This window comes from Frankliniella occidentalis, unplaced genomic scaffold, assembly GCF_000697945.3.
Source record: "Frankliniella occidentalis isolate FOCC.00 unplaced genomic scaffold, Focc_3.1 Scaffold342, whole genome shotgun sequence".
In the NCBI taxonomy this organism is placed as follows: Eukaryota; Metazoa; Arthropoda; class Insecta; order Thysanoptera; family Thripidae; genus Frankliniella; species Frankliniella occidentalis.
The window spans coordinates 201,033-213,555 of NW_026267465.1; the positions used below are offsets into that span (position 1 = coordinate 201,033).

The following is a 12,523-nucleotide window of genomic DNA, read 5'->3' on the forward strand; positions in this document are numbered from 1 at the left end:
GAGGCCGAGCAAGGCGGGCTTAAGGGCGGTAGGCCCCAGGGTGGCTCTTATGGACCCCAGACCGGCGACCTCCACTCCGGACCCGAGGCCGAGCAGGGCGGGCTGAAGGGCGGCCGTCACCATGGCACCACCGGCGAGGGGGAGATCGAACACGTAATGGGTGGCCCTGTTAAGGGAACATCAGGCTCCTATGGCCCTAGCCCTGCTTCTGCTAACCTGGAAAATCTTGACCCGGCTCCCTTACCTCTGTCTGGTAGCGGGTCTTACGGCCCATCAGGCGGCAGTGGATCTTACGGACCAAGTGCGGGGGCGGGGGGCATCAAAGGACATAGAGCTGGCTCGTACGGGCCTAGCCGCGGCGGGTACTGAAGCGAGGCTCGGACCGTGTAGTGTTAGGTTCATCCAATCTGTTAGAGAATCTTTCTGCGACGCCCCATAACAACCACTGCCACAGATAAATAACTCTTTTTAACATCATTGACAGTTACGAGGGAGAGGTGTGGATAACTGTATGAAAAAGTGATTGTCTTAGGGATGAAAAAAAGGGTTCTCCTTCAGTATTAGGTTGTTGTCTGTGATACTCTAGATGAAAATGTAAATAGTCCACTTGGGTGGATAGAATGAACCTCATGTCATCTTCCTCTCATCTCAATAAACCATACTACTAATTCTAAGAACAAGAACATGTTCCAGATCGATTATTTTATTGCACCTGATTAGTCACATATTCTACATTTACAGACAAATTTTAAAAACTATTTTCAGAATAAATAGATCAAACTACTTCAAGAGAATCCATACAGAAATCAACAAACAGAAAGTACATATGCAAAATACCAAATTTTTACCATCAGAATGTCACAAAACTGGCCCAACAATTATAAATGATGTTTATGTTCTACAGAAAAGAGAAACATAGTTTAGTTAAAAAAAATAGCCTATTAACCTGAATACAAAGCTGCCATCAAGACCAGTGAGAGCTATGCTTTAAAATGGCTTGGAGTCGTGCTCTCCTATAGTTAGTGCAAAGTGGAAAACACGCATAATCACAGAAACACCTTCCACTTAGCAGCCAACAGAAAAGTAAGGCCCAACACCAGAAAAAGGCAGTGTTTTCACTGAAATTGGTGCATCTGATAAACACGGTATTGTAAGTTAACTTAAAAATATTCACAATGTGAAAATTGATACTACACAACTACAAGGCACAACATCTGTAGTCTGCTTTCAGACAGATGACATCTTAAAAATAATGATATGTTTTAACGGTTCTATGAAACATTAGGTTGCTGAGCAAATACGAACTGATGATTTTCCGACCATAACTATAACCCCATCGTCCTGCAGGTCCTTCAGAGCATCTTCAAACATCTCTCTGGTAATTTGCTAAAATGGATAGACAGATAGAGACAATTTAAAACACGTAGACAAAATATCACCCCCTATGTTAGCAGGATAAGAAATTGAAACATACCAGTTGAGAATTCTCCTTCAAGTCCATTTGTAACTTTTGGCAGCTAATTGTTTGCACTTTGCCTCTATTTTTGATGACAATTTTGTTTAAGGCTTCCTTGATTTCTGCTCTTCGCTTTCTCGCAGCATTACTTAAACCAGTAGTGAGAATGCCAATATCAATTTTGCCAGACAATGGATCAGTTGCAGACTGTTTCAGGGCCTCACGATGTAGTCTAGAGAGCATAGAAAACAAATTTCAGATAAATTTGTAGATAGATAAAAGAGATTGATTTGGGAAAAGTAGGATACAAATCATACCTATATGCCTCATCTACATCAACAACATCAACTGTTTCAGAGAACCTTAGTTTAGCATGAGCCTCTGCCAAACGAATCAAAGACTCTAGTTGACGGGGATAAGCAGATACTTGACCACGACCAGAACCAATACGGCGCATATCAACATATGACTGCACTAATTTTTGAGAAGATTCATCAGTGAGTTTTGGTTTAACATGATCTTTAGCGTATGCAAGATAATCACGCATGATACTCATATCCTAAAAATCCAAAAATAATTCAAATAAAAAACATGCTAGTCAATACATTGCATTTTTCTTAGAAATAAAAACGAATAGGTACCATTAATTCGTCCTCCTCCTCGTCTCTAGTTTTGTAGTATAAAGAAACCAAATGACGAGCAAGACGCCTGTCAAAAAGTTCGTTTTGGGGATCCAACATAAGGAAAATTAAATCAAATCTGGAAAAGAAAACAATATACAAATTAGTAAAATTTACAAAACTTGCTACGCTTTACTGGAAATTAGGCAGTAACTGCACACTTTAGTGAGATTATCACTCATGTAGTCATGCAACACAAAGAGCAGCACACAAACCTGGACATAAGGGTGTGGGGTAGCATAATGTTTTCTATGATGGTTTTGTTTTTATTCCATTGAGATTCAATAGGATTAGCTGCAGCAAGGATGGATGTCCTGGCATTTAGCTGACAGATAATACCTGCTTTAGCAATACTCAGTGTTTGTTGTTCCATAACTTCATGGAGCACACTGCGGGTGGAGTCATTCATTTTGTCAAATTCATCAATACAGCAAATACCATTGTCAGCAAGAACAAGTGCTCCTCTGCAAAATTTAAACAAGGAAAAACAGAGATTAATATAGTAGCAAGAAGATAACTTTTAAAATGATCAAATTTTAAAAAGCATTAATGTCAATTGTACGGCTTCTTACGTTTGAAGTACAAGCTGGCGAGTCTCTGGATCTTTAGTGACATAAGCAGTGAGGCCAACAGCTGAAGATCCTTTACCAGAAGTGTACTGGCTTCGAGGCACAAGGTTGTATGCATACTGCAGCAGCTGAGATTTACTAGTACCAGGGTCTCCACAGAGCAAAATGTTTATTTCAGCTCTGTTAAACATAACACAGAATTTCAATTCAACTCTTACAGTACTAGAACTTTAATTAATTTTCATCACAAACCTACCTGAAGTTTGTGCGCCCTGAGATTGGATGAGATTTTTTAGTGCCCCCAAAGAGTTGAAGAAGAATTCCTTTCTTGATGTCTTCATTTTCATAAATAGATGGAGCAATAGCACGAGCAAGTCGCTCGTAAATATCTTCTCTCTCAGACAAACGCTGCAATAATTCTACTCTTTCAGGAGGGAATCTGTGATCTTTCCTGCAAGACACAAAAACCATGAATTAAAATCATATATTTCAATCCAATGGCTCAAAAAAATTTAATGATGGCTACAAAATACAAAGTAGAAGGTCCAACATTACCCTTCTTCATCTTCATAAAGACGTTTTGAATCCACTTTACGGAAGTGTACAACATCAATGTGTGTCTTGTACACAGATCTAACATTGCGCATTCGTGGATTAACTTGCATGGAGACAGCTCGGTACACCCCAGTTACCGTGACACGATCACCAGGATTCACTGCATCTACCAAATCATTGTGGGCATATAGGACAACAGTGTGAGGTGTCTGTCCCGGGGGCATGTCATCTGTTAATTAAACATAAATAATCATAAAAAATTTATCATAAAAAATTAGAAACAAAATGAAAATGGTGTGATAATACTAGTGGATCGTACCTGGAGATTCTTGAAGCTTGATCATTTGTTTATCAGTGAATTGGGACCGGTTGTGAATTAGTTGGAAGCAATGATTGGTGTTGCAATGGGTACACAGGGTTGGTTCAGCAATTCGACCACGGTCAATCTCAACAGCAGTTGAAAATGAGCAAACAATGCACTTGAAGAAGGCCTCTCGCATTTCAGGGACGACATTTGAAGTCCGAATAACCATTCCACTTATAGTAATAAGTTGATCAATATCTGAAATAAACAACAAGCACAGTGAGAAAAATATATATGGGCAATGAATGATTGAATATATTGTAACAATCAGTTTCTGTTACAATTTTTCAAAACTTGATAAAGGGGATCTTACCTTCCGGATTTAGCATTCTCATATTCTTAGTCTTTGCTGCATTGAAAGGCCTGACTTGAATTTGATAATCAATGACTGCTGCAGGGAAACGTTCAAAGAACATTTCATTGAGAGCCATATCAAATGTAGGAATCACTTCTTGAGGGTAACGCACTAATTGGCTGTACAATTCCTTGTCATAGGTCTCCAAATGACTACAATTAACATTCAAGCAGGTTTCTTCAGCTTGATGAATCTGTTATAGATAGATAAAACACAAAAATTGGTTAAGATTACAACCTACTGCACCATCCAATAGATTAATTCATTTAAAGGCACCAATTTACCTCATCCAACTTTTGAAGATAAAGAGGCTGACTCAAATCCATATCTGGATTAGTTTCATCTACTTCAGCATTCATGTCAACAAATGTTGAGATAAAAGACTTAAATTTATCTTTGCATCTATTGACAACAACATCAGTCCCCCAGATGACAAGTTGAGGAGCAGCCTGCTCTCCCTCAGAAGCATCAATTGCACCAGCATCTGATGGTGGATCGATCTAAGCATGTCAATTAAATTAATATTATTCAAGGCAACAAATAAATAAATACATTTAATTTGAAGATAGAGCAAAATAAATTACAGGGTCAGATTGAAGATTGACTTGACGCAAGTGACGGTCTGGGCGAATATCTGGTCGCTGCCGAAGGGGAGTTCCTCTTATTCCAGATCGAGGGGTTCTGACTGATGCAAGAGAGCTTGGAGTACCATAGTTGAGGGGAGAGCTCATCATGTCCATTTCACTCGGAGCTGAAAGAATTTATAATATAGATAAATGAAATTCAACACACAGTGATTATCAGGGAGAAGTACCAGCTACAAACAGAATAATTGACAGTACCTCCAGCAAAAGGACTGGTAGCTGGGGGAGCAAGAACATTGTCAGACGGAGTAAGAACATTGTCTGATGGAGTAAGTGGATCAGAAGCCTCTACCACGACATGGTCATTAGCAGCTTGGCGACCCTGTTGGCCCCAACGAAGTGGAGTAGATTCAGTAAGATCAGAGGAACGCTCTGATCTTTTTCCTGGAGTGGCTTTTGCTGGGGTGGCAAATGTTGAATCCTAAAAATCATTGGTTTTACAATTATGTGTAGATATATACATACTGCAGGTTTATACACATATATTCAACTAATCCTTGTTACCTCTTCAGTAGGAGCAGTCCTCTTCTTAGATGGTGTGTTTGTTTTGGCAGGGGTACGAGATTTTCCAGGGGTTCGTACAGCAGCATCTTGACTGGCAACTACAGAACCGTGTGATGATAGCAAAACAATATGAGTACAAGGGCTTAAAGATAAGAAAAACGCAAATTAAGGATACTGTACCTTTGGATGGGGTGTTCCTCGTTGATCGTGATGGAGTACCTGTGAGATTTGTTCCATTTGAAGCTTTCAAAGGAGTCTTGGTTTTAGATGCGCTTCGCGTGGACGGTGTCCTTGGCGCTTCCTTCGACGGAGTTTTGGTTGGACTCGGCATCCTAAAAGATGTAAAAAATCGGTAACAAATCCGGACATTAGGATGAATGTACACTTGAGGCAACAGCTGCTATCAATAAAAAAATCAAAATTCAACACGACTTAAACTAGGAATAAGTCAACGAAATCCGTCGATAGCGGAAGAAGTTCAATAATCATTCAATTAAAGTAAAGGGAAGCTAAGTTATCCATAATTTCTTTCAATGTTAAAAATGTCTGCTACTTATGGAAACAAAGGGGGCACTTGGTGCCGGTGACTTGCTCCTTGGCTTTCACCGTGCACGTAAATGTTACGATAGACGTTGGAAGAAAAATAGATGATTCTATACAAGAGACTTGCAGACATAATTTGATTTACCTTATTTGACAATCAAACCACCAAAAAACGAGATATTCGTTTGATTGAACGAGACGCAAATGTTTTGTTACTCAGCACGGCAAAACCGCGGGAAAACTGAGTTTTTCTTTCTGTTCTTCTCTACAGAAATCGAACCAGCGATTTCTCATGCCCGTCAGCAAGATATATGAGAAACTACTTACGCAGAAAATCAGAACATAGTCTTCTGCTCATTAATGCAATTTTCGGTTTTTGAGTAGTAGTTCGAGTTATACCGCCATAGCTTTGAACACCAGAAGCACAATTATAGTTGAAAAACGGCCCATAGCCTATAGTGAGTTGATGGTTACAAATTTACCAGCGGACAAACGCCAGACTGCGTGCTGTTGGTTTGGTTTGTTGGGCTCATTCAGTGCAGCAGACGACGAGCGAGGCGACGCACGGTGGGGAGAGACCTTCAAAGCAACAAATTGTTTTCACGTAAACTACTACATTGTGCTGCGTGACAAGTTTGAATTCCGGAGCGAATTGTTATGAAAGACGACTCTATGGCAGATGTTCAGGTTGCAGAAAGCAGGTATTACATCTGAAAACATTGAACATTGTTTGTTGTCACATTACCATCTGCTCATAGCTTTTCCTAGTCATTATCAGAATTATCTGGCGATTACCATTGCGCAATCCTATCTACGTCTAGATCATGCGTGTGTTTTCCTATGTCAAGATCCTAAAGAACGTTGCACATAGCACATGACATCGCATCAGCCCTGCAGATTGCCCCAAATTTCACATTTTCTGAATTCACTGACCTAACCTTTGCTTTTGTTCATTTGTTATTACTCTGTACTTTTCAAATTGAGCTGTCACTTTTTAGATTTTCTTTGAACAGTTCACAATTTTGACATATTACACAATTTATTTCACTGCCAGCTCATGTTTCTCTTAACTCTTAGAGTGCTTTCCTTACAACTATATAAATATGATGAAATAAATTTTAAAATTTGTGAATTATTTCATTAACTTCAACACACTGTATTTTTTAATGCTCGGCGCCTGTCAACAGCCAGCTTGCGGAGAGTAATTCAATATTAACAAGAATCAGGTAATACCCCCACAGAAATTAGCTAAGTTGAATTTCAAACTTGTGCTATAAGCTGTTTGGAGCACTTGAACATAATGTATGTAGCCAATAAACACAAAATAGTAATTTGGGATTCAAGTATCAGTCAAATGCATGACTCCAAGGGACTGTTTCATGTTTATTTGGTAAACTAGTGGTTGTATTTTAATTCAATTCATTGCAATAAACCCTGGTGTGTTGCATCTTAAGACAATTAATTGAAATATCAGGAGCAGTGCTGCTCTAAAGGCCCGTCTACGATCAGCCGTAAGCTGTAAGCTGAAAGTCACAAGCCAAGTTGTAAGATCTGTTTTAGTGAGATGCGCTTCTGCCAACAGCTTCGGTTAGGGCTAACAACTCGTCTTACAGCATTGACGAACGCCCGAGAACGATAGTCAGTTCAGAAACAGTCTGTTTCGCCCAAACCGAAAATCCAAAAATTCATTACGACACATTAGAACACATCTTAGGTTGTATTGTAGACAAGCCTTAAGGGTTATAAAGTTTAAAAAAATTATCATTTTAATGACTGACCATACCTTTATGAAGTTAATGAGGTATATGTATTTGTCAATTCTCTTTCATATTTCAGGAACTGGCTGAGCAGTTGGTTCCAGTGGACTCCAATGTCTGCCACTGTGCTTCGAGCTGCTGAAAAAAAGATTCTGTCCTGTGAGTACATTACCTTTATAATTATAACATATTTTGCCTTCTCAAAAGTTAAATCTCTTCAATCAATATTTCTCAAAATTAATTTTAGGTTTGAAGGCAGCATATCGAGGATGGTATGTAGACATTGGTTCTGCTGTTGGAACCTCTGATAAAATATGGACAATATCTTTAAACCAAGAATCCCCTAAAACACCTATTGTGATGCTCCATGGACTTGGTGCTGGAGTGGCTCTATGGGTCCTCAATTTAGACTATTTAGCTTGTCATCGACCTGTCTATGCCATTGACTTACTAGGTAAGTGATGATTATTTTTATATTTTTTTTACAAACTTGCTGTGTGGTGCCTCTTATCTTAAAACAATTACGCTGAATTTTAACTTTTACTTCTAAACACAACAAAGGCTTTGGTCGTAGCTCTAGACCGTCATTTAGTTCTGATGCAGTACAAGCCGAAGAGCAACTTGTTAAATCTGTGGAAGAATGGCGTAAAGAAATGAAGCTTGAAAAAATGGTAGTTCTGGGTCATAGTATGGGAGGTTTTCTTGCTGCTTCATATGCTATAAAATATCCAGATAGGTAAGTGTTGCACGTTACACAAAGACTTTTTCAGTCTTTCGTTCTGTCTTTTTACTACTCATATGATTTGTAAAGCAATGTCACTTCAGCTCTGAATCTAACACATTTTGTCCTCTTAACATTGCAGAGTGGCCCATTTAATACTTGCTGACCCCTGGGGGTTCCCAGAACGTCCTGCTGACCACAAGCCCAATTTACCTTTTTTTTATAGAGCAATTGGGTGGCTTTCTCAAACAATGAATCCTTTCTGGGCTTTGCGTTTGGCTGGACCTTGGGGTAAGTTATAAAACAGATTTTAAAATAAACAAGTGTAACAACAAGTGTCCCTTTTAAAATTGAGGAACATTTTTGGTAGGTCAAAATGTGGTGGAGAAGACTAGACCAGATATAATGAAAAAGTTTTCATCTGTAGTGAATGATAATGAAGGTGAAAATGTAGTTGCTCAGTACATATTTCAGTGTAATGCTCAGAAACCCACGTAAGTAGATTTAATGTAAAGTTGATTTCATTTTTTGCCCCTAATTTTGAGAGATATTATCTTGTTAACATTACTTTTCTGATGTAATAGAGGTGAAAGTGCTTTTCATGCAATGATGACCGGATTTGGCTGGGCCAAGAACCCAATGATAAAGCGGATCCATGAAATTCCCTCTGATGTACCTGTGACAGCTATTTATGGGTCGAGGTCCTGGATTGACTCACAATCTGCAAATATCAAGGAAAGAAGACCAGATTCATATGTTAATGTGCAGGTAAATTGCTTTAAATTTACCTTCCCAAAGTTCTGAAAATTCGTTTAGGACATTCTTTTAGATAACAAATGTTTCAGATTATTTCTGGGGCTGGTCATCATGTTTATGCTGACAAGAGTGATGTTTTCAATGCACACGTGGAGAAAGCTTGTCAAATGGCAGACAAAGCTGCAGATATTTCTTCAGGAACATGCACTGTAGAGGAAAAAACCAGTTCTATAGAAGACACAACTTCTGAAGATATAGATGTTAAAAAGTAGATAGATTTGATTAAGGGGTTGAGTTTGACCTGTGCGTTTGCTTTGGTGGGCCCACAATTTTGAACTTGAGGAAAATTTGGTTGTGACTTACTTTTGTGTTACATAAATCTTAAGAAACAAGAATTTCTACTATTTAGTACATAAGAAGTTAATCAACAAAGTTTAAAATTCCAGTTTTCATTATAGTATGAATTTTTTCACCTAAGCTTTTCATGTATGTTGATTTTATTTGCAATCATTGCAGACAATACATATAGTTCCTAAAGTTCATGTCTAATTTGGTTGTTTTGCTTTTGGTGAGTTGTAAAGTAATGTTTGGAAGTATGCCAAAGAATGCACGAGCTAACAAATTATCAATTATCCCACTTTAGTTTAAACATGGTTCACTCTTTGTACCCCTGCTTAGGCAAATTTGAAAAATGTACTTCATGGCAATTGTTATTCATACTGCTTTTAAGCATTTTTGGTCTTTGTTTGCACATGGAGTCAATGGTTAAGTAAGTGGTCATTCATTTTCAGTTGTTCACTTTTACAAGGCAGTTAATTTGAAAAGAAAATGTAATTTGATTACTATATGCTTCATTCCTTGTTGCTCAAAAGTATTCAATGTTAAAATTTATTTTTCATATTTCATTATAACTTAAGGTTTTAAACATTATCTGCCACAATTGAGTGCCGATCCTTGAACTTCATGATGTGCATTTGCACATACACTTGTGTAAGTTCTCTGATGTCATTCTGTTGCCAACACTGCACTGTGATATGATCAAAGATTTTCTATTTTGCAGTAAACTAGACTATGTAATATTGTAGGTTAAATAATTGAGATAATCTTCTGGTTATACCAAATTTCGATGTTCCTTTTCAATCTACTTTTATTTAGGAACAAATAACTAGGGGACCAACCTGATCCTACTTAAGCTCTTGCCTGCTATAGTTCTTGTTACACCCAGTCGAGAAATCTGCAATAATCAAGGCTACTGAGTAGAGGGTTTTGACACTTGCTTGTGCATATGCAATATGGCTTGAGCGATGTTTGTTATTGTTACCATTATTTATTGTTTAAGTTTTTAATTGTATTATTTTTTTCTGCTGGAGTACCTCTATTTTTTCTTGAAAAGGACGGTTGTGTTCAGGTAATAAATGCCGAATACAGTTTTTTTCAAGTATTTAATTTAATTGAGGGAACTTACACTGCAAGCACATTCATTCGAACATGCTCACACAAAAAATTGCCTTGAATAATTGTATTTAATGCAGTATCTTACAGAAAAATACAGTATAACACAGCTTGGCTTCCTAACAAAGACAATGGCTCTACTGGCCCATGTGGGCTTAAAGATAACCATTATGGCAGACTAATGGCTTAATGCACAATAGGAATGTACAGAAAGCCTACAGAAACATTTAAAGCCTTGCTAATTATTTTTTTTACTGAGAAGGCAATAAATCAAACACTGCGCATAAAATTCCATATAAAATATATTAAATTACAACCAACACGACTCAAGCATCCATCTAAACATTAAATAAAATCATGAATAATCTGCGATTTCATCACTTTCACGCAGTCCTGTAGCTAGAGAACAATACTGTCAAATTTTTAAGAATTTAGGCATAAAATGTACACATAAATCTTAAATAGTAAGTAGGTACAAACTTGCTGATAAGGCAACTCCAAAAATAAAATGCAGATACTACTGGCCTCTGAGATCATTCTTTGTCAAATTATTCACAGCATAAAATTAAATTAAAATTCAGTACTTAGACTGCCAACATATTTTTTTTTTCAAGAAAGAGAAAAGCATTGACATGATTTAACTGTAAATTAAAGTTCTTTTGAAAGATAGGACAAAAGCTAAAAAGTCACTTGGATAAGTAACTGGAACACTGCACAATTCTATCAGTCAAGCACCAAAGACAAGAGCAATTTGCTTGAACACAGCATCTGCAAACAGCATCAAATCGGAAGTGTGACTAAGTGGACGGCGCTTAGGCCAATGTAGGATAGTACTTATGAAATACTTCAACTTGATTCTTTTTTCTCTTCCTTCTTGTCATCTTTTTTGTCATCTTTCTTCTTTTCCTCATCTTTCACATCTGCAAATTAGACACAATTAGGAACCATGAACAATACATTAGTTTCAACTGCTGTTTCAAAACTTACCATTGTCTCCGGAACCATTTTCTTCCTCATCTTTTTTCTTGTCTTCTTTATCAATTGAAGAAGACTTTCCTTTTCCCTTGGCAGGTGTTGCAGGTTTCGGCTTAGGTTCCATACTAGGGTCGAGCAAAATTTTACCAACATTTTTGCGGTCATGCATTTTTTGCATAGCTTCAGGCACCTAGAAAAACAATTGGAATCATGAGGCATCCTGATAAAATACTGGATTTAGAGAGGAAAGTTTGCAGCCAATGTCTTACATCTTCTAGGGCCCATGTAGAGTCAATAACAGCCTTTACTTTCCCTTTAGACCACAAAGCAAAAACTTTGTCCATGACACTTTTAATATGGGCAGCCCCACCTTGCTGATACATCAAATGACGCATATTCAAACCAGCCAATGTTTTATTTTCATCAAAAAGCTTGATGGGGGATACCTTATCAACTTGCCACCACTGGAAAAAAAATACACAAATTAGCTGTCAATAATAGAAATTTCTGGGAAATGCAAAATGGTTCAAGATGTATAATAAAACTTACAGATTTTGCAACACTAAATATACTCTTGGTTTCACCAGTGACAACATTTGCAGAGCCTAAAAAAGATTAACAAATTAATGATAAACCTCCAAGTCAACAAGTGCAATCATTAAAACTAAAATTTAAAAAATAAAATTACATACCATAGAGAACATATTTGCCCATTGGCTTGATGAGGGAATAGCCTCTGTTGCATTCTTCTCCACACAAGCAGTCAAGGACTATGTCAACTCCCTCGGGGTACAACCTACAAAATACATAGCATTAGCACTCACAGTACCAATCCATCCCGATTCATGAATATAAATAACCAACTTACTTCCGAACTTCACTCGCATAGTCTGTGCCCCTCTCAATGATATGATCAATTGATCCCTGAATAGCTTCATGTTTAGCCTTGCTCGCAACACCGATAATTTTGACGCCCTCGACGGTACGCGCCAACTGACAGACAGCTTGACCCTGCACAAAAAATAGATAAAAAATACATTTCGAGTACACATTCCAAACATCACCAAAATAACGGGATGCGGGGACTGAAGATGGTAAAATCCGAAATTTTTCCGGAAAAATTTGAAACTTTTCGAGAAAAAACATCGGAAAAATTGTCATGTTTCCAAAAAGAATAGAAAAATCAATTTAG

The 12,523-nt window shown here is 37.7% G+C and overlaps 3 protein-coding genes across 9 annotated transcripts in view; 1 reads left to right on the forward strand and 2 right to left on the reverse strand.

The window, feature by feature from the left end:
- Nucleotides 1-687: 687 nt before the first annotated feature.
- Nucleotides 688-6,272, reverse strand: LOC113204727 (DNA replication licensing factor MCM4). Of its 5 annotated transcripts, none has more exons than XM_052274155.1 (16): nucleotides 6,153-6,272; nucleotides 5,308-5,459; nucleotides 5,128-5,225; nucleotides 4,822-5,044; nucleotides 4,564-4,730; nucleotides 4,264-4,479; nucleotides 3,938-4,172; nucleotides 3,580-3,822; nucleotides 3,261-3,489; nucleotides 2,962-3,156; nucleotides 2,709-2,885; nucleotides 2,352-2,600; nucleotides 2,098-2,215; nucleotides 1,774-2,015; nucleotides 1,475-1,688; nucleotides 688-1,386 (listed from the first exon to the last, which is right to left on the reverse strand). In XM_052274155.1, exons 2-16 carry the CDS (start codon nucleotides 5,456-5,458, stop codon nucleotides 1,282-1,284), a joined length of 2,862 nt encoding a protein of 953 aa, XP_052130115.1. In that variant the 5' UTR covers nucleotide 5,459; nucleotides 6,153-6,272; the 3' UTR covers nucleotides 688-1,281. The 5 variants fall into 5 exon arrangements, with proteins under 5 accessions (XP_052130115.1, XP_052130114.1, XP_026275786.1 ...); XM_052274154.1 differs by lacking the exon at nucleotides 6,153-6,272 and adding an exon at nucleotides 5,998-6,139; XM_026420001.2 differs by lacking the exon at nucleotides 6,153-6,272 and adding an exon at nucleotides 5,816-5,956.
- On the forward strand, nucleotides 5,993-10,336 carry LOC113204750 ((Lyso)-N-acylphosphatidylethanolamine lipase). Of its 3 annotated transcripts, XM_026420032.2 has the most exons (9): nucleotides 6,227-6,371; nucleotides 6,858-6,896; nucleotides 7,507-7,586; nucleotides 7,675-7,881; nucleotides 7,989-8,163; nucleotides 8,291-8,439; nucleotides 8,519-8,642; nucleotides 8,733-8,916; nucleotides 8,994-10,336. In XM_026420032.2, the coding sequence occupies exons 1-9, from the start codon at nucleotides 6,328-6,330 to the stop codon at nucleotides 9,174-9,176; spliced, it is 1,185 nt and encodes a 394-aa protein (XP_026275817.1). In that variant the 5' UTR covers nucleotides 6,227-6,327; the 3' UTR covers nucleotides 9,177-10,336. The 3 variants fall into 3 exon arrangements, with proteins under 3 accessions (XP_026275819.1, XP_026275818.1, XP_026275817.1); XM_026420034.2 differs by lacking the exons at nucleotides 6,227-6,371; nucleotides 6,858-6,896 and adding an exon at nucleotides 5,993-6,128; XM_026420033.2 differs by lacking the exon at nucleotides 6,858-6,896 and having other exon boundaries at nucleotides 6,222-6,371.
- Nucleotides 10,328-12,523, reverse strand: part of LOC113204748 (synaptic vesicle membrane protein VAT-1 homolog-like) — a gene marked incomplete at its 5' end in the record, with an annotated part of 11,954 nt that continues 9,758 nt past the window's right edge. The window contains 6 exon segments of the mRNA XM_052274157.1: nucleotides 10,328-11,276; nucleotides 11,344-11,521; nucleotides 11,601-11,795; nucleotides 11,881-11,936; nucleotides 12,024-12,127; nucleotides 12,200-12,342. Coding sequence (XP_052130117.1) covers nucleotides 11,203-11,276; nucleotides 11,344-11,521; nucleotides 11,601-11,795; nucleotides 11,881-11,936; nucleotides 12,024-12,127; nucleotides 12,200-12,342 — 750 coding nt within the window.